The sequence below is a fragment of the Stenella coeruleoalba genome, assembly GCF_951394435.1.
Source record: "Stenella coeruleoalba genome assembly, chromosome: 17".
Lineage (NCBI taxonomy): Eukaryota > Metazoa > Chordata > Mammalia > Artiodactyla > Delphinidae > Stenella > Stenella coeruleoalba.
Window position 1 is genome coordinate 18,116,472 of NC_137163.1, and position 27,634 is coordinate 18,144,105.

At 41.4% G+C, this 27,634-nt stretch overlaps 1 protein-coding gene across 3 annotated transcripts in view; it reads right to left on the reverse strand.

The window, feature by feature from the left end:
• Nucleotides 1–27,634, reverse strand: part of DEPTOR (DEP domain containing MTOR interacting protein) — a 170,828-nt gene that overhangs the window by 9,830 nt on the left and 133,364 nt on the right. Inside the window, exon 9 of one of the 3 annotated variants that reach the window (XM_079902465.1) lies at nt 18,851–21,442. The exons of the other annotated variants lie outside the window; for them this stretch is intronic. Within the exon in view, the coding sequence (XP_079758591.1) occupies nt 21,314–21,442 (129 nt within the window). The 3' untranslated portion in view covers nt 18,851–21,313. Of the gene's footprint in view, nt 1–18,850; nt 21,443–27,634 lie in introns of those variants that run through there. 3 annotated transcript variants of the gene reach the window in all.

Genomic DNA, 27,634 nt, shown 5'->3' on the forward strand with positions numbered 1-27,634 from the left:
CCATAACTTCTACCCACATACCATAGGCCAGAACTGAGTTACACTGTCCCTCCCAGATGCAAGGCAGGCTGGATAATATAGACTTTCTATGTGCCCAGGAAGAGGAAGCAGTGTTGGTGTCAAGCATCTAGTTAATCTACCACAATCACATTTCCCAGCTGGTATGTGTTGAAAATAAAACCACATGATGTTATCATATAATTATTATAGTAAGTATAATGATATTAAGCCAAGCATATAACATATGCCAAGCATATAATAAGCTCTTTATATGAATTTTTAAAATTAATTAATATATATATTATTTTTGGCTGCATTGGGTCTTCATTGCTGTGTGCAGGCTTTCTCTTGTGGCGAGCAGGGGCTACTCTTCGTTGCAGTGTGCGGGCTTCTCATTGCAGTGGCTTCTCTTGTTGCAGAGCACGGGCTCTAGGCACATGGGCTTCATTAGTTGTGGCACGCGGGCCCAGTAGTTGTGGCTCACGGGCTCTAGAGTGCAGGCTCAGTAGTTGTGGCGCACGGGCTTAGTTGCTCCACGGCATGTGGGATCTTCCCAGACCAGGGCTGGAACCCGTGTCCACTGCGCCACCAGGGAAGTCCCTACATGAATTATTTAATTCTCACAACAACCTCATGAGTGTTACAAGGATTAAACAAGATAAATGTTGTGGAAATGCCTGGTGCCAGTAATTATTCATCTCATTTGTTGGTGCATTTCACATTCCACAGGGCAACTGCCCAAGTTAGGATATTAAAATAGACCCTAGTACTATCTTTAATGTCTATGTTTGGAAATGAATCATTTTGTTACGGAGTTATATGAGAGGGATGTGAGGTAAACCAAAAGGAGTCTGCTCAGGTCTTTAGTGATAAGACATAACAACCGTATAAATAGAGTTAATAAGAAGCAGACAGTTACAGGGCATAAGGATGAGTCTGCTGGAATTCTGATTTAATTTAACTGGGGTTGATTTGCAAAGACATGACCTTGGTTCTATTTCTTGTTTGTCATCCAGCATGGACCCACCAATAGATATAGCCTCTCCACATAGATTCTCCAGGGCTTCTACTATTACGTAGTTTTGCACCCACACTCATGTTTATGCTTGCCCCATCCCAGCCACCCTCCCAGAGACAGACTTCAGCGTTCAGTAACTGCTGGAAGAGGCTGCCAGAGGCTGATAAGGAGAAATAACAGATTTATGTCAAAATGGGGAAGGAAAGAGTAAGAGAGAGAGAAAATCAGTTGGTGGTCAAGGAAACAAAAGGCAAGGAGGATCAAAAGGAAATAGCCTTGCACTCCAACTCAGGGTCCGCATAAATTTTTTAAAAAGAAAGCTTTCCTTTAAATTAATCTAGAGTCTGGACACTAACCGTAAAGAAACTTTTCACCAAGAAAGACGAGTACTGAATGAGAAGCTGTGCACGCACTATTTTTTTTTTTTTTTTTTTTGCGGTACGCGGGCCTCTCACTGTTGCGGCCTCTCCCGTTGCGGAGCACAGGCTCCAGACGCGCAGGCTCAGAGGCCATGGCTCACGGGCCCAGCCACTCCGCGGCATGTGGGATCTTCCCGGACCAGGGCACGAACCTGTGTCCCCTGCATCGGCAGGCGGACTCTCAACCACTGCGCCACCAGGGAAGCCCGCACGCACTATTTTTATTTTTTGCAGTAGGATTCCCTTTGGGGTGGCAGGGGTTAGACTCCAGCAGGCAAATGAGAGGCAGTCTCTCTTCCTACAAGGGGAGGTCTCGGCCCTTACAGAACCCTACGAATGTCTGGCCCCGCCAGACTCGCCTGACACAGCAATGCATGCTGGACTTGCTCTTTTTCATATGAAGAGGTTGACATCCTCCAAAGGCATCTGCCATATAGTTGATGCAAACAGAAGCCATTTCCAAGGAGTGAGAAGCGGGTACTTCAGCCCTCGGCTGGGCGGGTGGGTGTGCATTCTGCTCTTGCTTCACAGGGCTGGGAGCTGAATTCAGGAAGCCCCCTAACAATTACGTGCGTTGTGTTAAAAAAACATAAATACACATCACCATTGAGTTTTTCTCATTCTAGGCACTAATGATCTTGGATTATGAACAGTCCCTTTCTCTCCTGAGAAAATGTCATAGTCAGTAACTTAGCTAGGATGTTGAGGTAGTCTTCCAGAATCAGATGACGTGTTCCTATTTCTAAGTGAAAACTTCAACACACTCTTCCTGACTTCTAATTCATGTAAGAAAAGCACAACAGATCCAAGCATGAAGAATTTGTCAGAAATGAAAAGATAGCACAACTCTCACAACCTGCATTAAGAGGAAAGTTTCATTTCCTTCACATCTGTGTGTGTGTGTGTATGCACATTCGTGCGTGAGTGATAAGTCCAGCTATATCACAAAGCCCTGGCCTTATAACCTAGTTGTTCTCATGATGGAGGTTGTAGGGGAGGGAGAAGATCAAAAGCAAAGGTGGAGTTGATAAAACATCGTGACATGCATTAGAAAATGGTTACTCGGGACAATGTGCAGAAAGTAAATAAAACACTTAGTAATGCACATAAAATACTTAACATGGGCATGGCACAGAATGGACATTCAATAACTATCACTATTATCATTTTTTAATTAATTAATTTATTTTTGGTTGAGTTGGGTCTTCGTTGCTGTGCGCGGGCTTTCTCTAGTTGTGGCAAGAGGGGGCTACTCTTCGTTGCAGTGCGCAGGCTTCTCATTGCAGCGGCTTCTCTTGTTGCAGAGCACAGGCTGTAGGTGCGTGGGCTTCAGCAGTTGTGGCACACGGGCTCAGTAGTTGTATCACTACTACCGTTGAGAAACTCCTTCTAGAAGCCTGGAGTCCTGGGGATTTGCCTTCATTCCTTTTAAGGTGGGTCTGTGACCTAAACGTCTGTCCTTGTAAAGAAGTAATTCTGGAGATACACAGACACAGACACAGACACAGACACAGACACACACACACACACACACACACAGGAATCCTACTCAGCCATAAAAAGAATAAAATTTTGGGCTTCCCTGCTGGCGCAGTGGTTGAGAGTCCGCCTGCCAATGCAGGGGACACAGGTTCGTGCCCCGGTCTGGGAGGATCCCACATGTCATGGAGTGGCTGGACCTGTGAGCCATGGCCGCTGAGCCTGCACGTCCGGAGCCTGTGCTCCGCAACGGGAGAGGCCACAACAGTGAGAGGCCCGCGTACCGCAAAAACAAAAAACAAACAAATAAAAAGAATGAAATTTTGCCATTTGCAACAACATGGATGGACTCAGAGGGCATTATGCTAAGTGAAATAAGTCAGAAAAAGACAAATACTATATAACATCACTTACATGTGGAATCTAAAAAATACAGCAAACCAGTAAATATAACAAAACAAAAGCAGACTCATAGAGAACAAACTAGTGGTTACCAGTGGGGAGAGGGAAGCAGGGGGGGACAAGATAGGGGTAGGGGATTACAAAAAAAAAGAAGTTCCCTTTGTCTGTCCTCTGTCCTTGCTGTAAGTTCACTTTCTTTTCTCTAAGCTTCAAGAAAGATGCCAGACTGAAGGTCTCCTGTGCTCCAGTAGATGTCAGTCTGGCCTTATGGGAGGACCTAGGGAAAACTAAGATACACACAAGGCTGCTTCCAGGAATGAATGAAAAGGGGGGTGGAGTGCCTCTCACAGGCCGTCTAAGAAATAAGGCAGGAAAGAGGAGGCAGCAAGGCTTCGCAGCCACTTCCATCTCAGGAAAGTATATTGTAAATTTGAGATTTTTACAAACACAAACTTTTATTTAACAAACATTAATTGAGAGGTTACTGTGTGCTGGGGACCTTCTTAGGTCCTGGAGATATAGGATTTGTTGATGTAGTTCCTATCCTCTAGGGCTCCCAAGTTACTTTTTAAAAAAAAATTATTATTATTATTATTATGTGTTGAATGAATGAAATGAAATGCATGCATGAGAACAAAAGTGTCTGAGTGTTTGCTTGCAGAAGAGCATCTTGGAAAAATAGCCACACACACACACCCCAGTTTTGTAACAAAGGAAACCCTAAGGATGAACCAAATGATACGTAGTGACGTTGAGAAGAAAGAGGAAAACAGGCGTAACCCCTGATGTCTGCGGGAGGAAAGTCAGCGTGAAACAGCAGCCACCAGGGAAGGGGAATGAGCCCTGGATCAGCACAGCTGAGGAGTGCAGTGATGCGTGTGGACCCCACAGCAACATCAAGGAAGTGGAGTCCTTGCAAGGAGCTAGTTCTGGCTCTCAGTGGTTCTCTGCTACTACGAGCATGTGTGATCTTGGATCCCTGGCCACCCGGGCGGCCACAGGAGCCAGATACCATCAGTAGTCAGTGACTGGTTCCAATTCTGACCCACCACTTGGCTGGTGTGTGGCCTCGTGCCACCAACTCCACCTCCCTAGAGAGCTCCTTGCCTATAAAATGAGGATTTTGACTAGAACCTACCTTATGGAGTTGCGTTAGATCATCCCTAGAAAACAACAGACTAGCTGGTATATATTGAGAGTGCAATAAACATTAGCTATTATTGTTTATTGTTATTCTTATTAATTTTTCTAGGACTGTTTCTCCATTCATAGAATGACAGAATAAACCAGCAAATTTACAAAGTCTCTTACCAATGTAAAAAGAGATGATTGTGATTTCATACTTTTGTTTCCATTTATACACTCATGTGGAAGTGTGGAGTACGGGACAAGCTAATTCTCGTCAGCAAGAAGGAAAACAAAGACCATGGACTGGTAAGGAGAGAAGGAAGTGAGTGGATTACCAGCTGGTGATAATAAACAAAAAGATGGTACAGGACCTCCTCCTCGTTTCCCTTCTTCTTTTTTTCCTTTCTTTGGCTGCACCACGTGGCTTGTGGGGTCAACCATGGATCAAACCCGTGTCCCTGGAAATGCGGAGTCCTAACCACTGGGCCACCAGGGAACTCCCCTCATTCTGTTTCAAGCAAGGAAAGCACTAGAAACAGTTTTTCATACCCAATGTAGCTCAGATTGGCTGAAAGAAAATCTGAAAAAAACAGGGGTTCTTTGTCTCACACAGACCGGCTGGTCTGACATGTGCAGACTCGTCTTCCTTAGAGCTCACAGCATTTGTTTCCTTCCCTTTCCTGCTATGAAACACCAGACCTGGGAGCCTCTCTGCTTAATCATGAATGCACCTTCATGTTCCCGAGTCACATGGTCCATGGGTTTCCCAGGCTCAAGAATAAGGGCAAGTATTCTACTTCTTCACATTTCACGGTGGCAGAAACATCCAGAACTTGTAAAATCTGGGCTCCTCTCAGAGTTTTGGCTACATACACATTTTCAAAGTTAGGGTAACAGAACCAATGCCCTTCTTCTCTCTTCCTTTCTCCTCCTCACTGGCCTATCCACCCAAGACCCATCCACTCAGGTTGGATCTCAAGACGTGTCACTAGCCACCTTCATAAAGTTTATATTATGAACTGGCCTCTGTGGACCCAGACATTTCAGACTTCAGGAAGAAATGAGTTTAATGTTTAACCCCAAGGGAACAAAGGGAATTTAGAAGATGCTATGGGGTCCCAGGAGGCAAAGAAAGAAAGTCAGAATGACAGGCAAAGGAAAAGAGTTGTCAAATCCCAGATGTAAGGACAGGAGACACTTCGCCAAGTTCCTCACAGAGCACTCCATTATTTTGCTCACTACCTTCGTCAGATGTACAAGGCAAGCAGCAACCTGTGTCTCCACTCCCTGCCTGCAGAAAGCTTGTGCCAACAGAAGCACAAGGTGGTGATCTTTGCTTACATAATTCCGGCATGAATCCTAAATCTCTAGACTTGGGAAGCTGCCCGCTAAAGACAGATGGACAAATGGAATGACGTCTCAATTAAGGTGTGCTCAGGAAGAGAACTTCCTTTAGAATCAAAACTAAGTCTCCAGTATACCCTGAGAGATAGGGTTTGCCAAGGAAGGTGGGGCACAACAATTGATGACTACTGCTTTCTTCATAGGATCTTAAAGTGCCAGAAGGGAATTCTCTGGCAGACCAGTGGTTAGGACTCCAGTGCTTTCACTGCCAGGCCCAGGCTTAATCCCTAGTCAGGGAACTAAGATCCCCGCAAGCCACCAATATACAAACAAACAAACAAACAAAAAACAAAACCAGGAAGGGAGCAAATGCAGAAACAAGGGAGGAGCAGTCAAGCAACAACAGTGCAGCCTTGAGGCAGGGTCCTGGTTCTTCCTCAAGGAATATATCATTGAGTTCTCATGAGTTCTTCTCATGAGAAGAACACACAATATCATTGAGTTCTCCTGCAGGAACTAAGGCCCCCACCCAGGTGGTAACTTCAGGCTGAGCCTAAGATTCCTGGAGTACCACCCAGTTATCTCACCACCAACCAACCTGAAGAAAGCCACACACCCTGCAGACCTCACCCAACTTATGCCTATAAAAACTTTTAGCTGAAAACCAGTGGGGAGTTCAGGGTTTTAGAGCAGGAGCCACCCATCCTCCTTGTATTGGCGCTGTTAAAATAAATGCTGCCCTTTCCTTCACCATAACCTGGTGTCAGTAGATTGGCTTTACTGTGCGCAGGAAAGCAAACCTGAGTTTGGTTCAGTAACATATTGTCGGTGATGAAAACATGTATGTACAGACGATATATAAAGGCGATCTGATGGATTCGTGTGGGTCTTTCAAGGTATCAGATAATCAGCATGGTATAGTACTAAAAATGATAAAAATAGCTATCGTTGGTTGTTTTTGGAGTACTTAACTACTTGCCAGGCACTATACCAAGACCTTTAAATGTATTAACTCATTAATCTCCATAAGAGCCTTATGAGATTGTTATTTCTCAAAAATGAGAAACCCAAGGCACAGAGAGATGTACTGAAAAGAGCACTGACCGAGCATTTTGGGGGCCTGAAGTCCAGTCCCAGGTACAAGTAAGTTGACATGAGTTTAGGGAAAACTCTAGCTTCTCCAGAGAGCATTTTCTTTTTTTTTATTTTATTTTGCGGTACGCGGGCCTCTCACTGCTGTGGCCTCTCCCGTTGTGGAGCACAGGCTCCAGACGCGCAGGCTCAGCGGCCACAGCTCACGGGCCCAGCCGCTCCGCGGCACGTGGGATCTTCCCGGACCAGGGCACGAACTCGTGTCCCCTGCATCAGCAGGCAGACTCGCAACCACCGCGCCACCAGGGAAGCCCAGAGAGCATTTTCTTTTCCATTTGGTGCACAAACAAAACAAGAGAAACATCCAATTACTGGTTATTTAGTATGGATCAGGCACAAGAGTGAGCATTTTACACGCACTATCTCATTTAATTTTCATAGTCAAATGGGGTGGGTACTGGTATCCTCATTTTACAGACAAGGAAATTGATGCCTCAGAGGTGAGTAACTGGATGTGCTCCTAAGTGCTACAGCTGGAATCTGAATCCAGGCCTGTATGTATCCAGAGCCCTTAACCCTCACAACCTTTCTAGCTTCAGTACCTTTAGACTTGCTTCCTTTACCTGCAGTCCTTCTTTAAGGCTGGTTCAATCCCATCCTTTAGGCATTAACTCAAAACATCAAGTTTGTAGAAGCTTTTCCTCAAGGCTGTTGCACTGCATAACTCCAGGGGGCGCTGTCCACATGGACCATCATGTGAGAGGTGCCCCACTGGAAATGAGTAATGTGGCAGCTGTTTTCACTAACCACCGCATGAAATCCTGGTCATTCTCTATCACCCCATCTGGTTTCATTTACCTCTTATGACTTACCCCCATCTAAAATGAATTATTTTATTTATATAATTATCTTCTATGTCTCTGTGATGTTGTGATTCATAGTAACACATATTTGGTCTTTGTCACATTTCTGGCACAGAACTCCTAAAACCTTTGGAATTTCCTAAGTGATGAGAGCAATAAAGGTGTCTTGTGTTATGTTAATGAGGTGACTTTCCACACACCCCTAAAGGTGGTTGCCAGAAGAACCAACCATGTGATTACAGGGTTGGAACTTTGAATCCCACCTCCCTGACTTCTGGGGAGGGGAAAGGGACTGGAGGTTGAATTGACTGCCAACGGCCAAAGATTTAATTAATCATGCCAGTGTAACGAAACCTCCATTTAAAAAATCAAAAGGTTGGCTCTTGAAGATGGCGGACTAGAAGGACATGCACTCACTCCCTCTGTCGAGAGGACCAGAATCACAACTAACTGCTGAACAATCATGAACAGGAAGACACTGGAACTCACCAGAAAAGATACCCCACATCCAAAGACAAAGGAGAAGCCACAATGAGATGGTAGGAGGAGCGCAATCACAGTAAAATCAAATCCCATGACTGCAGGGTGGGTGACTCACAAACTGGAGAACACGTATACCACAGAAGTCCATCTACTGGATTGAAGGTTCTGAGCCCCAGGTCAGGCTTCCCAACCAAGGGGTCTGGCAATGGGAGGAGGAATTCCCAGAGAATCAGACTTTGAAGGCTAGCGGGATTTGATTGTAGGACTTTGACAGGACTGGGGGAAACAGAGACTCCACTCTTGGAGGGCACACACAAAGTAGTGTGTGCATCGGGACCCAGGGGAATGCGCAGTGACCCCATAGGAGACTGAACCAGACCTGCCTGCTAGTGTTGGAGGGTCTCCTGCAGAGGTGGGGGGGGTGGCTGTGGCTCACTGTGTGGACAAGGACATTGGCAGTAGATGTTCTGGGAAGTACTCCTTGGCATGAGCCCTCCCAGAGTCCGCCATTAGTCCCACCAAAGAGCCAGGTAGGCTCCAGTGCTGGGTTGCCTCAAGCCAAACAACCACCAGGGAGGGAACCCAACCCCACCCATCAGCAGACAAGTGGATAAAAGTTTTACTGAGCTCTGCCCACCAGAGCAACACTGAGCTCTACCCACCACCAGTCCCTCTCATCAGAAAGCTTGAACATGCCACTTAGATAGCCTCATCCACCAGAGGGCAGACAGCAGAAGTAAGAACTACAACTCTGGAACACGTGGAAGGAAAACCACATTCAAAGAAAGATAGACAAAATGAAAAGGCAGAGGACTTTGTACCAGATGAAGGAACAAGATAAAACCCCAGAAAAACAACTAAATGAAGTGGAGACAGGCAACCTTCCAGAAAAAGAATTCAGAATAATGATAGTGAAGATGATCCAGGACTTCGGAAAAAGAATGGAAGCAAAGATCAAGAAGGTGCAAGAAATGTTTAACAAAGATCTAGAAGAATTAAAGAACAAACAGAGATGAACAATACAATAACTGAAATGAAAAATACACTAGAAGGAATCAATAGCAGAGTAACTGAGGCAGAAGAATGGATAGGTGACCTGGGAGACAGAATGGTGGAATTTACTGCTGTCGAACAGAATAAAGAAAAAAGAATGAAAAGAAATGAAGACAGCCCAAGAGACCTCTAGGACAACATTAAAGGCACCAACATTCACATTATAGGGGTCCCAGAAGGAGAAGAGAGAGAGAAAAGACCCAAGAAAATATCTGAAGAGATTAGAGTTGAAAACTTCCCTAACATGGGAAAGGAAATAGCCACCCAAGTCCAGGAAGTGCAGAGAGTCCCAGGCAGGATAAACCCAAGGAAAAACATTGTGAGACACATAGTAATCAAATTGACAAAAATTAAAGAAAAAGAAAATTTATTGAAAGCAACAAGGAAAAAACGACAAATAACATACAAGGGAACTCCCAGAAGGTTAACAGCTGATTTCTCAGCAGAAACTCTACAAGCCAGAAGGGAGTGGCACGATATATTTAAAGTGATGAAAGGGAAAAACATACAGCCAAGATTACTCTACCCGGCAAGGATCTCATTCAGATTCGACAGAAAAATCAAAAGCTTTACAGACTAGCAAAAGCTAAGAGAATTCAGCACCACAAAACCAGCTCTACAACAAACACTAAAGGAACTTCTCTAAGTGGGAAACACAAGAGAAGAAAAGGACCTATAAAAACAAACCCATAATAATTAAGAAAATGGTAATAGGAACATACATATTGATAATTACCTTAAACGTGAATAGATTAAATGCTCCAACCGAAATACATAGGCTTGCTGAATGGATACAAAAAGAAGACCCATATATATGCTGTCTACAAGAGACCCACTTCAGACCTAGGGACACATACAGACTGAAAGTGAGGGGATGGAAAAAGATATTCCATGCAAATGGAAATCAAAAGAAAGCTGGAGTAGCTATGCTCATATCAGACAAAATAGACTTTAAAATAAAGAATGTTGCAAGAGACAAGCAAGGACACTACATAATGATCAAGGGATCAATCCAAGAAAAAGATATAACAATTTTAAATATATATGCACCCAACATAGGAGCACCTCAATACATAAGGCAACTGCTAACAGCTATAAAAGAGGAAATCAACAGTAACACAGTAATAGTGGGGGACTTTAACACCTCACTAACACCAATGGACAGATCATCTAGACAGAAAATCAATAAGGAAACACAAGCTTTAAATGACAAAATAGACCAGATAGATTTAATTGATATTTATAGGACATTCCATCTAAAAACAGCAGATTACATACACTTCTTCTCAAGTGCACACGGAACATTCTCCAGGATAGATCACATCTTGGGTCACAAATCACTCCTTGGTAAATTTAAGAAAGTTGAAATCATATCAAGCATCTTACCTGACCACAATGCTATGAGATTAGAAATCAATTATAGGTTTTATAGCAATACAAGCCTACCTTAAGAAACAAGAGAAATCTCAAATAAACACTCTAACCTTACACCTAAAAGAATTAGAGAAAGAAGAACAAACAAAACTCAAAGTTAGTAGAAGGAAAGAAATCATAAAGATCAGAGCAGAAATAAATGAGATAGAAACAAAGAAAACAATAACAAACATTAATAAAACTAAAAGCTGGTTCTTTGAGAAGATAAACAAAATTGATAAACCTTTAGCCAGACTCATCAAAAAAAAGAGGGGGAGGACTCAAATCAATAAAATTAGAAATGAAAAAGGAGAAGTTACAACGGACCACAGAAATACAAAGCATCCTAAGAGACTACTACAAGCAACTCTATGCCAATAAAATGGACAACCTGGAAGAAATGGACAAATTCTTAGAAAGGTATAAACTTCCAAGACTGAAACAGGAAGAAATAGAAAATGTGAACAGATAAATCACAAGTAATGAAACTGAAACTGTGATTAAAAATGTTCTACAAACAAAAGTCCAGGACCAGATGGCTTCATAGGTGAATTCTATCAAACATTTAGAGAAGAGCTAACACCCATCCTTCTCAAACTCTTCCAAAAAACGGCAGAGGAATGAACACTCCCAAACTCATTCTATGAGGCCACCATCAGGCTGATACCAAAACTAGACAAAGATACTACAAAAAAAGAAAATTACAGACCAATATCACTGATGCAAAAAATCTTCCAGAAAATACTAGCAAAGAGAATCCAACAGCACATTAAAAGGATCATACACCATGATCAAGTGGGATTCATCCCAGGGATGCAAGGATTCTTCAATGTATGCAAATCAATGTGATAAACCATATTAACAAGTTGAAGGAGAAAAACCACATGATCATCTCAATAGATGCAGAAAAAGCTTTTGACAAAATTCAACACTGATTTATGATAAAAAACTCTTCAGAAAGTGGGCATAGAGGGAACCTACCTCAACATAATAAAGTCCATATACAACAAACCCACAGCAAACATCATTCTCAATGGTGAAAAACTGAAAGTATTTCCTCTAAGATCAGGAACAAGACAAGGATGTCCACTCACACCACTATTATTCAACATAGTTTTACAAGTCCTAGCCATGGCAATCAGAGAAGAAAAAGAAATAAAAGGAATACAAATTGGAAAAGAAGAAGTAAAACTGTCACTTTGCAGATGACATTATACTATACATAGAGAATGCTAAAGATGCACCAGAAAACTACTAGAGCTAATCAATGAATTTGGTAAAGTTGCAGGATACAAAATTAATGCACAGAGATCTCTTGCATTCCTATACAATAATGATGAAAAATCTGAAAGAGAAATTAAGGAAACACTCCCATTTACCATTGCAACAAAAAGAATAAAATACCGCGGAATAAACCTACCTAAGGAGACAAAAGACCTGTATGCAGAAAACTATAAGACAGTGATGAAATAAATTAAAGATGATACAAACAGAGGGAGAGATATACCGTGTTCTTGGACTGGAGAATCAACATTGTGAAAATGACTATACTACCCAAAGCAATCTACAGATTCAATGCAATCGCTATCAAACTACCAATGGCATATTTCACAGAACTAGAACAAAAAATTTCACAATTTGTATGGAAACACAAAAGACCCTGAATAGCCAAAGCAATCTTGAGAAAGAGATGGAGCTGGAGGAATCAGGCTCCCTGACTTCAGACTATACTACAAAGCTACAGTAATCAAGACAATATGGTACTGCCACAGAAAACAGATCATAGATCACTGGAACAGGATAGAAAGCCCAGAGATAAACCCACGCACCTACAGTCAACTAATCTATGACAAAGGAGGCAAGGATACACAATGAAGAAAAGATAGTCTCTTCAATAAGTGGTGCTGGGAAAACTGGACAGCTACATGTAAAAGAATGAAATTAGAACACTCCCTAACACCATACACAAAAATAAACTCAAAATGGATTAGAGACCTAAATGTAAGACCGGACACTATAAAACTCTTAGAGGAAAACATAGGCAGAACACTCTATGACATAAATCACAGCAAGATCCTTTTTGACCCACCTCCTAGAGAAATGGAAATAAAAACAAAAATAAACAAATGGGACCTAATGAAACTTAAAGGCTTTTGCACAGCAAAGGAAACTACAAACAAGACGAAAAGACAACCCTCAGAATGGGAGAAAATATTTGCCAATGAATCTACCGACAAAGGATTAATCTCCAAAATATATAAAGAGCTCATGCCACTCAATATTAAAAAAACAAACAACCCTATCCAAAAATGGGCAGAAGACCTAAATAGACATTTCTCCGAAGAAAATATACAGATGGCCAAGAAGCACATGAACAGCTGCTCAACATCACTAATTATTAGAGAATGGCAAATCAAAACTACAATGAAGTATCACCTCACACCAGTTAGAATGGGCATCATCAGAAAATGTACAAACAACAAATGTTGGAGAGGGTGTGGAGAAAAAGGAACCCTCTTGCACTGTTGGTGGGAATGTAAATTGATACAGCCACTATGGAGAACAGTATGGAGGTTCCTTAAAAAACTAAAAATAGAATTACCATATAACCCAGCAATCCCACTACTGGGCATATACCCAGAGAAAACCATAATTCAAAAAGACACATGCACCCCAGTGTTCATTGCAGCAGTATTTACAATAGCTAGAACATGGAAGCAACCTAAGTGTCCATCAACAGATGAATGGATAAAGAAGTTGTGGTACACACATACAATGGAATATTAGTCATAAAAAGGAACGAAATTGGGTCATTTGTAGAGACATGGATGGATCTAGAGACTGTCATACAGAGTGAAGTAAGTCAGAAAGAGAAAAACAAATATATTAACACATATATGTGGAACCTAGAAAAATGGTACAGATGAACCTGTTTGCAGGGCAGAAATAGAGACACAGATGTAGAGAACAAATGTATGGACACCAAGGGGGGAAAGCGGCGGGTTTGGTGGTCGTGGTGGGATGAATTGGAAGATTGGGATTGACATATATATACTAATATGTATAAAATAGATAACTAATAAGAACCTGTTGTGTTAAAAAATAAATAAAATTCAAAAATTAAAATAATAAATGAAATAAAATAAATAAAAAGATTGGGGTTGGGAAAGCTTTGGGGTTGTTGAACACATGGAGATTTAGGGAGAGTGGCATGTTCTGAGAGGACATGGAAGCTTCATGCCCTTTCCCCTTACCATTCCCTGTGCATCTCTTCCATCTGTCCATTCCTGAGTTATATCCTTTTATAATAAAGCAGTAATCTAATAAGTAAAATATTTCCCTGCTTTCTGTGTGCCGCTCTAGCAAATTAGTCAAACACAAGGAAAGGGTCATGAGAACCTCTGATCCATTCAATCAGAAGCACAGGTGATAACCTGGGCTTGCAATTGGCAGCTGAAGTGAAGGGGAGGGGCAGTCTTGTAGGTCTGAACCCTTAAAATGTTGAATCTAATGCTGTATCCAGGTAGATAGTGTCAGAATTAGGTTGAATTATAGGACACCTTGTTGGTGTTGGAGCATCGCTTGATGGTGCTGGAGGAACCCCCCACAATGGAACTGGGTGCAGAACTTCTTTTAGTCCCCCAAGAATATATAAACTTCATAAGGACTGGGACCTTTCTTATTTACTGCTGTTTGGGAAAGATTTAGTTACAGGCCCATAGTAGGTGCTTAATAAATTCTTTGTTGGGTGTTTTTGAAGATGTTACATGGCTTCCAGTAATCCTTGTCTCATCAAAATCATAGAGTTGTTGTAGGGTAAAAGGTTTCAAAGACATCCTGTGCGTAAAGAAGACATTGATATACTAAGTTAGGATCACAAACGACTTCTTACATGTTTTGTGCTTTAAACTTTATGAACTTTGCAGCAAATGAGAATTCTCAATATCATTGACCTAATAAACATTTGACAAAAATTAAGAAGTTTCAGAATATAGGTGTTGGATAAGATACTGATCAACATATATCACTTTTATATTTCAGATGGGCAACTACATTGGTTCAACCACTTTGCAAACTAGTTACATGTGATCTTGTAGAGTCAGTATTCACATTTCCTATGACTCAGAAATTCTTGTGGATACCGAAGAGAAACTCCTACACTTGTACCCAGGAGATGATATCAGAATGTTCATAGTAATCCTACTTATGACAACAACAATGGAAACAACCCAAATGCCCATTGTCAAGAAAACAGACAAAATTTGTGCTCTGGAAATTTATGAAGCTGTAAAAAATGAATTAATTATAACTACATATAAAAATCTAGAAGAATCTTAGTAATATAATCTTGAATGAAAACAAGCAATTCCCAGAAGTTTATATAAAACTTGATGTTCTTTTAATAAAGTTCGTTTTTTAAAAAACCTAAACAATGATTAAGAACAAAAAGAACAGTGGGGAACTCCCTGGCAGTCCAGTGGTTAAGACTCAGCGCTTTCACTGCTGCACAGCCAAAAAAAAAAAAAAAAAAAGAACAAGAGAATGAATGGTAAACTCAACATTTGCCATTGTGCTTTCCTTGGGTAAGGGAAAGTGGGGGACAGGATTGGGAAGGAGACAACAGTTTAAATATAAGTTGTTGTCAGTGTTCTGGTCCTGGGGTTGGATGGTGGTTTGTGGTATTAAAACACCCGTATCAACCCAGGATTTCATGTTCCCACCTCTCCATGGAGAGAAGTCTTCTAGGAGACAGTCCTAGAGGTGACTCTTGAAGGATGAGCTGAATCCAGGGTCCAGTCTACTCAGTTTTATACTTCCAGGGCCTACATATACTGTCCAGCAAAACACAGGTCCTCAGTGAGGTTTCTTGAATGAATGAAAGAGCAAGTGAATAAATGAGAGAAAAATGTAAAGTCCTTTTGGTTAATATTGCGCATAGTCTGAATAACCACTCATCTCCATACTTCTACCCTACACATACTGAATTGTGTAACTGATTTCCTAATTAGCTGAAAAAAAAACAAAAAGCAAAAAAATAGCATTCTCTCAAAATAGTAAACAACGACATAGCATATTTCCATATAGACTATTCCATAACACACATCAGTAACTGTGTAGTGAGGAAATGATTCCAAATCAAATACACTACAGAAAAAGCTTTTTAATGCACTTTTTTTTTTCCAGGCAAAAGAGCTTCAGAAAACATCCATCATTAAGTAGTTTTACAAATGGCACTTTTGGCTACATTAGAGAATTAGATATGAGTCCCATGTGTTTTCTCTGATGGGTTAGTAGTAGATCAGCTTTACAATGCAACCCTTTCTTAGGATAAAAAAAATGGCTAATTTGTTCTAAAAGACAGAAAAAGCTGGAACCCTAAAGTCATTGTTTTAAAAATTTAACATTTATTTCATGCTATAGTGTCTATTTTCATATTATAATTTTAAGTATTTTGCTATAATTTTTAAGAAATGGAGAAAATAAATTTCAACCTAATTTAAAAATAAACATATATATTAAGTACATATATTAATGCATTTGACAATACCATATGCTAACTTTGATGATGAACTTCCTTTTGGTACACTGCAGATTTGTCCTTTTGGTATTGAACTGAGGACAAACATATTACACCTGAAATTCTGCCTTAAATGAGTAAAACCATGGTCAATGACACCAATAGACTCCAACCAATTTGCAAAACTGAAATGTTCTAGAGTTATTCTGATCATGTATAACCAAAATGAAACAGGATTAATATTCAGTGGGAGAGAATAGTCAACATCATTCAAGTAGATCTTAAAAGCAGATTATTTTCACAACATATTTGAAAGTAATGAGTATTTGGAAACGTGAGACTCAATTCTGGCCCGAAAGCAATGATTTTTAAATTATTAATTGCTACCACTCCAATGCATTCACCTTTTATAAGGTAGTGTGAAGCTGACAGTATCTAATCTACTCAAACATGGATATCTTCTTCATGTTACCCACCATTTCTCAACTAGAAATGTATCAATTTATACAATTATTTATCAGATATTAATAAGAACACATCAGATAACAGAACCCACCCAAAAGGCAGCTGCATTTTTCTCTCTACAGCAGAATTAACCAACATGGCTTTCAAATCCTATGCTAAAGAATTAACGAAAAATGATTTCTGTCTCTATCACAAAAACACAGACACATTACACAAACACCTGAAAACCCAAAAGTGTTTTCTCTAGGAACAAAGTAAGCCATTTCAGGGATTCTCCATGAGTGAACTCTCACACACAGTACACCAATATACACAGATACACACATACATAGGAAATAAAAGCTCTTAGAAATACTGCCTACTGTTAATTCAGAATCATTCTTGGTGTTACATTTAGGAATGGAGTTTCTAAATTTTAAAGCCATTCAACTGTCAAAATATCACATAAAATATTTATTTTTTAATGATAGGATTTAACAACTCAAGGCCTGAGTTAATTAAAGTATGTATCCTTCACCTGCACAGGTACATGGCACAGCTGCATTTTATGAATAACCCAAAGCCAAAGGCCTGTCTTCACGGCATCACCCTCCCCTGCAGGAGGCTATATAAGGACATAGGATTGGAGGGCGGGAGGCTGGTGTTTGGCCCAGGCTCTGGCCCCAACAAGCCTCATGAGTATGGGCACGCCACCTGACCACTCCACACCTCAGCAAAATGCAAAGAATAGAAACCATGCTCTCTGTGGCTCCATGCAGCACTATTATTTCAGGATTTTTCTGACTCTAGTTTTCATTAGGCGTGGGGCTTTACTCACAACTGTTGTACTTCTACGCAGTGGTTGGTCAGTAATTTACATCTGGATAGCTGAAGCCTTTCAGTAACTAGGTAAGTTTTTGGTCCTTTATTCAAAAAAATAGTGAGTACCTAGTCTTAGTGGGTTTAAAAATGGCCAGATTCTTTGCAGCTCCTCCCATCAAAAGGAAGTCTGTTTCCCAGCCTCTTGATTCTGGGCTAGCTTTGTGACTTGCTTTGGCCAACAAAATGCTGTGGAGGCGACACTGTGTGACTTCCAAGCAAGTCCACAAAAGGTCTTGCAGTTTCCATGCTCCCCCTTTGATCTCATGAGGCCTAATGAGAAAGCCTGGGCTAGCTATGGGGAAAGGCCACGTGAAGTGAACTGAGGCACCCCAGCCAACAGCGAGATATATGCACAAAGCCATCCACAATCAGCCAGCCCCGCAATCGACACGCTCCCTGACCACAGACGTTTGTTTGAACCCAACGCGTACCACATCAAGCTGGGGCTGGTCATCCTAGGTGAGCTTTGCCCAAAAGGCCAACCCACAGGATCACGAGCAAATAAGTAGGGTTATAAGGTGTGCTTTGGGTTGATTCGCTAGACAGCAATGGATAGCGGACATACTGCTCTGTGTTAGGAACTGTGAAGGGACTACCTGGGCAGCAAGACACAGTTCCTGTTCTGCAGATGCTTAGAGTGTAGTCAGGGAGACAGACGTGTAATGGGACAATTTCAAAGGAAATGTCATCAGTGCTCTCATCACAAGAGGGTGGTGTATAGGGGTCCATGGGAATTTAGAGAAGGGCATCAATCCCAGAACTAGATTGCTGGCAAAGATTTCTCAGAGGTACTAGCTAAGAATATCTAAGCGGAATTAATAAGACAGATTTTTCCAGGCAAAGAAGGAGAAAGAATAATATTCTAGGGAGGAGAAACTGCACGGGCAAAGGCTGCAGGGAGCTAGACCGGGGCCCTTTTGGGACTGGAGCTTTCACTTTAACTACGGGGTGAGGATGCCAGGGGTGGGCTGGGACTATAGCTAAGGTGAAGCTCTCTTGGCCTTAAATAGAACTCTCTGGCATTTGCACTTTAAGGGTGATGGGAGTCAAAGGAGGAATCAGTTCCATCCTCCCTTCCTGCTTTTATTCCCTTCCTCCCTCCCTCCCTCCCTCCTTCCCTCCCTCCCTTCCTTCCATCCTCCCTTCCTTCCTTCCTTCTTCCTCCCTCCCTCCTTCCCTCCCTCCCTCCCTCCTTCGCTCCCTCCCTTCCATCCTCCCTTCCTTCCTTCTTCCTTCCTTCTTCCCTCCCTCCCTCCTTCCCTCCCTCTTTCCCTCCCTCCCTCCCTTCATCCATCCTTCCTTCTTACTTCTTCCTTCCTTCCCTCCCTCCCTCCTTCCCTCCTTCCTTCACCTTAGTGTTCATTTGAGCAAAGATATCAATGCCACTCTCTGAATCAAAGAAATTTCACAGGCAGGAGGCTGTGTGAAGTCAATAAAGGCAGATGCCTCTCTGGTGCTTAGACTGGCTGAAGGGAAGTGGTATTATGCCAACGTCCAAGACAACAGGCATTGGGACATGCATAAAAAGGACGGGTAGCAGCAAGAAGATGCCACACCCAAAAGGCATTCCTCCTTCTTTTAGCAGTTAATGAATACATGCAGACAGGAGGCATTTAGGACTTATCTTTTTTTTTTTTTTTTTGCGGTACGCGGACCTCTCACTGTTGTGGCCTCTCCCGCTGCAGAGCACAGGCTCCAGAGCAGCCATGGCTCATGGGCCCAGCCGCTCCACGGCATGTGGGACCTTCCCGGACCAGGGCACGAACCCGTGTCCCCTGCATCGGCAGGCGGACTCTCAACCACTGCGCCACCAGGGAAGCCCTAGGACTTATCTTTTAAAGATGTTATACATTTTTTTAAAGCCTAATGGTAAGGCTTCCCACTTACTAGCTGTGTGGCCTTGGGTATATGACTAACCTTTTTATGAGTCCATTTCCTAAGTTGTAAAATGGAGATGACGACAACACTGACCTCACAGGTCAGTAAGGATAGGCAATGTATAGTTTTAGCACAGCACTGGGTACAGGATAAGCCCTCAACGGAAGGTCCCTAAATGCGGAAAGGCTGGGGAATGTAGGAGAGGGAGTAACATGGGCTTTAGCATTAGATAAACTCGTGTTTGAATCCAGGCTCTATCACTTAGTAGTTCTTGCAACTGTGTGAACTTGAGACCATTTTAAAACTTGCTCAGGCTTAGTTTTCAAGTCTGAAAAATGGGGGGCATAATACCAACCCTGCTGGGTTGTGATGAGTATTAAAAGAGAGCACGTATGTAAAGTGCCAGAGCACACAGCCCGGCACATAGTTTAAACGCACATACACACGGAGACGATAATATTTCTCAAATGTAGATCGACAGTATTAATGTTAGCCATCCTATATTACTTCAAAGTCCTATTCTCTGACTAAAGCTACAGACCAGAAAAGTTGGACTACCAGAAACATATAAATGTGGTATCTTTAACACGGTATGTCCATTCCACCAGTACCATTACATTATGATAACCTATCACCCAAAAATGGCCAAGGTACAACATTCATATTTTGTTACTACATGATAAGAAAGTAACCTTGTCGTTCAGAATGTATTATATGAAAATAAGAGGAATTGAGCATTCCCTGATTCCCTAATTTGGCACGTTGAGGAGCTTCCTCTATACACCAAGCCCCAAAATGCATTCTCTTTGAGACCAAAAAAAGAAACACGCATATATACAAGTGAGCTGAAGAGTTACAACACAAGAAGTTGCTTTTGGTGAAAAATAACCTTGCCAAATAAGCAACATGTCATGCCCTTAGAATATGTCACACTAGAAAGCTAGTGAAAATTCAGGCCAATAAGGCAATTTAGTTTCAAGTTTTATCACATATGGGCCAAGTTCTAGAATATTTCACTTAAAAAGGGACAACTTCAAAGTGAAATCTTGCCAGAGGCGTGATTTTGAATTATGTGTGTATATACAAACTTGTCTGTTTCGACATTCAACATATTCAGGATTATTTCTAGAAAGCTGCTGTTGCTGACTGATAGAACAAAATGATGTAGGCTCAGAAAGAGAAAACAGAGCACATAGTTTTAAGTAGTTATCTCCCTATCTACCCCAACCATACCATTATAAGGTTTTTGGTTTTTGACCAACGCCATAACTGAAAACACATGTTAAGTGAAAAGTTGATACTAAAGGCAGGAATTAAGTCAAAAATTTGATGGCTTTTAAGCACTGAATGATTTAGAACCTTCAAAATGCTAATTAACAAGTACTATTCCTTTGGATGTTGTTTTAATTTGAAATTTGGTGAAATCTAGATCCTCTAATAAACAGTTCCATGCTCATTTGTTGACGGTACAACTTAAAGTCTGTAAAAACTACTTTATTGACTCCTGTGAAGGGGATTTTAGCACATCGCTGTTTTGGCAAGAGAAGCATTTCAACAACTTTCTGCAAACTAAGATATAAAGCAATGGATGAGAACTGCAAATGGAAATTGAGTAAGGCAATGCTACTATGTAAAAAAAAATTCTGTTTCTCAAACTTTTTCTACACTGACGTAAGTCTTTTTTTGTTGTTTTTTTTAAAAAAGATGTATTACCCGGTTCTTCCACATTCAACAGGGAAACAGTGTGTGAAACTCAAATTAAGATGTGTATGTACGGAGAAAAGATCTGTATGTCCAAAACCATCCAGGTATACAGAAGTCTTGTCATTGCAGAGCTTTGTGTTGTTCTGCCTTTGATCCTCCGCAGGCCACGGGATGGGCTGGGAGGGCTACCCTCTCAGCACTCTAACTCCTCCATGACCTCCATCACAATCGTCCGTGGGCCCGTCAGAATCAGGTTGCTCACCGTCCGGTAGTCAACGTGCAGTACGTTAAGCCCATTTACAGAGACGACGAACTGACAGACCTAAAGGAAGGACAAAGAAAAAGCATCTCTTGAATTCCCTAGCGGTCCAGTGGTTAGGACTCCCCGCTTCCATCAGCAGCAACATGGAAGGACCTAGAGATTCTCCTACTGAGTGAAGTAAGTCAGACAGAGGAAGACAAGTATCATGAGATATCGCTTACATGTGGAATCTAAGGAAAAGGGCCTACTGTATGGCACAGAGAACTCTACTCAGTACTCTGTAATGACCTATACGGGGGAAAGAATCTAAAAAAAGAGTTGATATATGTATATGTATAACTGATTCACTTTGCTGTACAGCAGAAACTAACACAACATTCTAAATCAACTAGACTCCAATAAAAATAAAAAAAAATAAACTATGCACATTGAAAGAAAAAAAAAGCATCTTAGAGCTCCCGGTTTTTCACAGACCTAGAATAAAGACATTGTGTATCTTTAACAGGTAACTTCCTACATTGGTACCCAACTGTACCCAGCCAGCAACTGCAATTTAACAATTTCCAAGAAACTATACTTTTCCTGGAAGGCGGTATAATAGAAAAAGCATTTGGTTTAGCGTTTTACCAACTTGGGTTTAAATCCTAACTCAGCAACTTACTAGCTTAAGCTAGGTATTTAAATTCCTGAGCTTCAGTTCCCTCAGCTCTAAAATAGGGGTGATTAATAATCATAATATCTACCTTCTAAGATTGTTGTAAGAATTAAATGAGGCCAAGGACGTAAAGCTTCTACTGCAGTGCTCTGAACCTATGGGGTACTCAATACTTTTTCATAATCACAGTGTTTGTGGCTGTTACTATTCATTTGGACTCAGTTTACAGCGAGATTCTATGTCCTCGTGTTCCCCAAACAGTCTTCTTTTATACCTATTATTCCTGCATGATTATTAATAGTTTCTCCTTTCACCTGCCATGGTGTCCCAGTTGAGATGATAAATTTCACCCATTTCCCTATTTCCCATCCTTACGAAAATGGATGAGGCCAACAAAGGTCAGCTTTTAAACTAAGTGAGTATTAGTTTACCTATGATAGGACAGATAATTACAATAAAAAAATTTAAAAAGCGTTATTCAGTAATGAGCGGCCACTTTGGATGTGTCATACTGAACATAATACTGATCACAGCTACTGCCTCAAACGGAGGGGCTTCTCTTGAGTTTGGTGGTGGCATCAGATGCTGGGTACTTTCCATTTAGCTGACACAGATTAACAGATGGTATATCTGTTGTGTGTCTGAACAGTGCACACTGGACAGGAATGATTTGTTTATATCTCTCAAATAGAAAAATGGACAGATCTCCAGCTGTCGGTGATAAGTACTTCCAATCAGCAAAACAGAATCAAACAGAATATAAATCTATAAGGTGCTTGGCATATAGTAGGCACTGGTGGTGAGCTGAATGATACCCCCAACCCCCAAAGAGTTCCATGTCCTAATCCCCAGAACCTGTGAATATATTAGTTGACATGGCAACAAGGAATTAAAGTTGCAAATGGAACTGGACTGCTAATCAGCTGATTTTAACATAGGGATTATCCAGGTGGGCCCAATGTAATCACAAGGGTACTTATAAGAAGGAGACAAAAAGTCAAAGGCAGAGGGGCTTCCCTGGTGGCACAGTGGTTGAGAGTCTGCCTGCCGATGCAGGGGACACAGGTTCGTGCCCCAGTCCGGGAGGATCCCACATGCCGCGGAGCGGCTGGGCCCGTGAGCCATGGCCGCTGAGCCTGCACGTCCGGAGCGTGTGCTCCGCAACGGGAGAGGCCACAACAGTGAGAGGCCCGCGTACCGCAAAAAAAAAAAAAAAAAAAAAAAAAAAAAAGTCAAAGGCAGAATTAGGAGATGTGACCACAGAAGCAAGACTGATATGAGGAAGGGGCTAGGAGCTGAGGGATGCAGGTGGCCTCTAGAAGTTGAAAAAGGTAAGGAAAGGGATTCTCCCCTCAGAACCTACAGAAGGAATGCAGACCTACTGATACCTTTATTTTAGACCTTTTACTCCAGAACTATAAGATAATAAATTTGCGTTTTTTTAAGTTACGAAGTTTGTTAATTTGTTACAACAGCAAAATGAGATGAATAAAATAATCAATACATATTCATTGTTGAATGAACTGAATGAATAATGTATTAAGCAAAAAAAGCACAATTAGGATTGAGCCTGAAGGATTTCTGGCTCCTTATAAATTATTTCTTCATTGATTGGGAAAATAAGAAAATAAAAAGAGGGACTTCTCTGATGGCACAGTGGTTAAGAATCCACCTGCCAATGCAGGAGACATGATCCCTGGCCCAGGAAGATCCCACATGCTGCAAAGCAACTGAGCCCATGTGCCACAACTACTGAGCCTGTGCTCGAGGGCCTGTGTGCCACAACTACTGAAGCCCATGCACCTAGAGCCCGTGCTCCACAACAAGAGAAGCCACCACAATGAGAAGCCTGCGCACCGCAACGAAGAGTAGCCCCCACTCGCCACAGCTAGAGAAAGCCCATGGGCAGCAACGAAGACCCAACACAGCCAAAAATTTAATTAATTAATTAATTAAAGAAAAAAAGGAAAAGAAGACAAAAGGGAAGGGACAGAAGTTGGAGAGAGGGGGAGGAAAGGAGATGGCTGAGGTTGATTAAGTTAATGAAGTTGTTTTCATGGCTGTTAGATTCCAGCTCTAACCCACCCCCTTCCTTGAGGGAACATAAGCTGCAGCTGTGGAGAAGTGTTATCCTTATCTTATAGGAAACCACCAGAAAAGAAAAACAAGAACCCACCAGAACTGGTTAGAACCAGCCAAATCCAAGATGGCAGAAGACCTGACCTTCAGGAGACCCTGAACCTCATTATACGCTCATTGTAATATGTTAGCATGCTAAATGACACACCTACCAATACCATGACAGTTGACAATTGCCATGACAACAACCAGAGGAATCCATATTAGGACTGAAAAGGGATGTTGCCCCAGTTCTGAGCAAACTACACGTCTGTTCTCGGAGAAGTAATGAATTCCCTCCCCCTAACCCCTCCCCTCTATATCAGAGGTATCCCAGCCCAAGTCTGGTGAGAAGGTGATTTGCAAACTAAGTTCCCGATTCTCCATTCTCTGGCCTCCGAATAAAGCGTGTGCTGTTTCTGTCTCAGCGTCGGTTTTGTTATTGGCTGTGGAATCCAAACGGACAAAGAACCTTCCCCACAGAGACAGGGGGTTCTGGCCAGGGCCAGGGCCCAAGTGGGGGTCCGTCCAACCAATTCGGTAACAATGTGTCCCATATCTGTTGTTCTCATTATCATACTTCTTTAAGTGTAATGTCTTAAGAATTAAGGTGCACACCTGCTCCCAATTATTTATTAATAAATTTAGTGTTGACAACACAAAGAATGTGAAAATACTAAAACACTTGAAAATCACTGTTTCCTTTTATTGTTTTCTGAGTGGGTAATATCCACAGAAACTCAGACACCGTATTAAGAAATATAACAAATATGAAACAGAAATTACATGTTATATTTTAAATGTAAGTATGAAATAAAATACATAAAATACTGTATTAAGTCTAAAGATATCTATACCTATTACTTAGATAAACCAAAAGTGGAACGTATTAAAAGGGCAGCTGTGTATCTGTGGAAAAGATGAAGGATTTGGAATCAAATGATATGTATTTAAGTCCTAGGCTCCTTGGCTGGATGATCTTTTTTTTTTGTTTTTTTTGGCCGCATAGCTTGTGGGCATCTTAGTTCCCCGACTAGGAATGGAACCCAGGCCCTCGGCAGTGACAGCGAGGAGTCCTAATCACTGGACTGCCAGGGAATTCCCTGAATGATCTTAATAAAGTCATTTGCCTCTATGCCTCAATGACATCATCTACAAAAGAGAGTTAGGTAAAAATGCTTAGCCTCACAGGTTCAAATTAATGAATTGAAAACCTTTGTGCAAATACCAAGCCCTATACCAACACTAGCTTCAATGAACTTCTTTCCCTTTAAAAATACCCACTGTTTTCAAGGTCACACGCAAAACAAAATGGAAAGTGCACAGTGGCAAGCACAGTGGTTATTTACTCAATAAACACTCGCTGTTGTCATAAGCCTCAGTATTTTCCACTCCCCAACTTATAAAATACTATGGTGTCATTCTACATAAGCAGACCGACCTCTGTTTTTCTTTTCGTTTCCACAAATCTGTCACCATGAATTGAGGGCACTTTTTTTTTTTTCGTCAGAGCACATCTTGTACAGAATCAGCAGTTCTCAACCATGGTTGAAGTCCTAGTAAGAATCAAGGTCTCGCATCCTGAAACAGGCTACAAGTATAATTTGCAGGACAATTCAGCACGAATTCAATGTAGACATTTGCTGGAGTTTTGTGTTTTCTACTCCAGCATGCTCTTGAGCCAAAGAATGAGAGGAATTCCACCCCCACCCAACCCAGCGTGTTGACTTTAGACCCGGGTCCTTCTTTTCTCCAAAGTGATGAACAGCCTTTCTGTGTTGCCCAAGGAGAGTGCAGAAGTTACACTCTAGCTAACCCTTCATAGGCTCCCAAAGAAGAGACATGTCTCTGCATCACTCAGGGATCACCTGCAGCATTTAGTCTCGACCAGAATTGTATTCTCTCTCTCCCCCATAGTGTTGGTTTCAATTGACCAACATTTAAAAATTAGACAATTTTCACATAAAAATCTAGATTCTGGCTTCTCTGGAACAATCTGAAGAGCTAACGATACCAGGCCTGGATGGCCACTTAGCAGTGGCTCCATAGGGGCTGCCCCTTCTAGATGGGCACACGTTCTCTCGTTGGCCGTGGTCCTCACCACTTCCTGTTTTTCTTACACCTAGCTGAGAGACATTTGAGTCTGTGATCCCTGATCTGGGGCCAGCAGAGAGAGAGCTTAAGAGAGGAGGGCTTGGTGCTTCAAAACTGATGGGCCCCAAATGTTTAACAGCTGATGAAAGGGGAAATAAAATGTGGTATATCCATACAATGGAATATTATTCAGCAATAAAATGGAACCAACTACATGTTACGACATGGCTGAACCTGGAAAACATTCTGCTAAGTGAAAGAAGCCAGTCCCAGCTCTGACTCAGCCAGGCGATCACAAGGTAAACAATAGATACACTTACAACCGTTCTGTTTTTCACTTTCAATACAGTATTCCATAAATTATAAGAGACAGTCAACACTCTAGTACAAAACAGGATTTGTGTTAGATGATTTTGCCCAGCTGTAGGCTAATGTAAGTGTTCTGAGCATGTTTAAAATAAGACAGATTAAGCTATGATGTTCCCTAGGTTAAGTGTATTAAATGCATTTTTGACTTACAGATATTTTCAATTTACAATGGGTTTATCAGGATGGAACCCCACCATAGGTCATCTAGTTCTCTAGACCTGCCTTTGAGTCTCTTACATTCTTGATATCCTTCTAATCAATTTCTTTTTCTTTGTTTCTTTTTTTTTTTAATGATAGCTGGTTTCTGTCATTGGCAACCCATGCTCATCAATAAAATCCTTAAGAACAAACTGAATATCAGAGAGGTTAAGTTATTTGCTCAAGGGCACACAACTAAGTGCCTCATCTGGAATTTGAACTCCATGACTCTACAGCCTGACATAAGTACAAATTTATAAAGTACAACATGCAAGTTCTGACGAATGCAGAGAACAGTGGAAAACAAGTGTTTTCTCTCTTGGCCTTAACTGTTAATTAAACAGTCTGGGTTCGCTCAAATACCTTGTGATGTTGATGTTAAGGCTCTTCCAACTTCACTAAGAAGGATTTTACTCATTTAAGGTTGGGCTGCTTTTTGTGTCACTTAAAATCCTCAACAATATGTAAATTTGGACATTTATTTCAAATTTTTTTCCTTGAATGAGGCAAGAAAAAAAAAAAAGGTCTTTCAAACACTTATCATGTTTATATTCAAGGTAGTAATTTTAGAGTCAGGCTGTTGGAAAGACGTCATCTCTCCCTAAGTGGTCCCAACAACTGCTGTGGTTCCAGCAGTTCCAATATCCTGTTACTAAAAATGTGCAAAATGATCTAGAAATGCAGGTATTACTATGTAATGTATTCAGTTTTAATGGACTTTGAATTAGCATCTATGGTACACTATGTTCTGAAAGTCAACACACAAGCAACAACAGGAAGCACACAGCCTGGGGGAAAATTATTTCTCTACTATATTA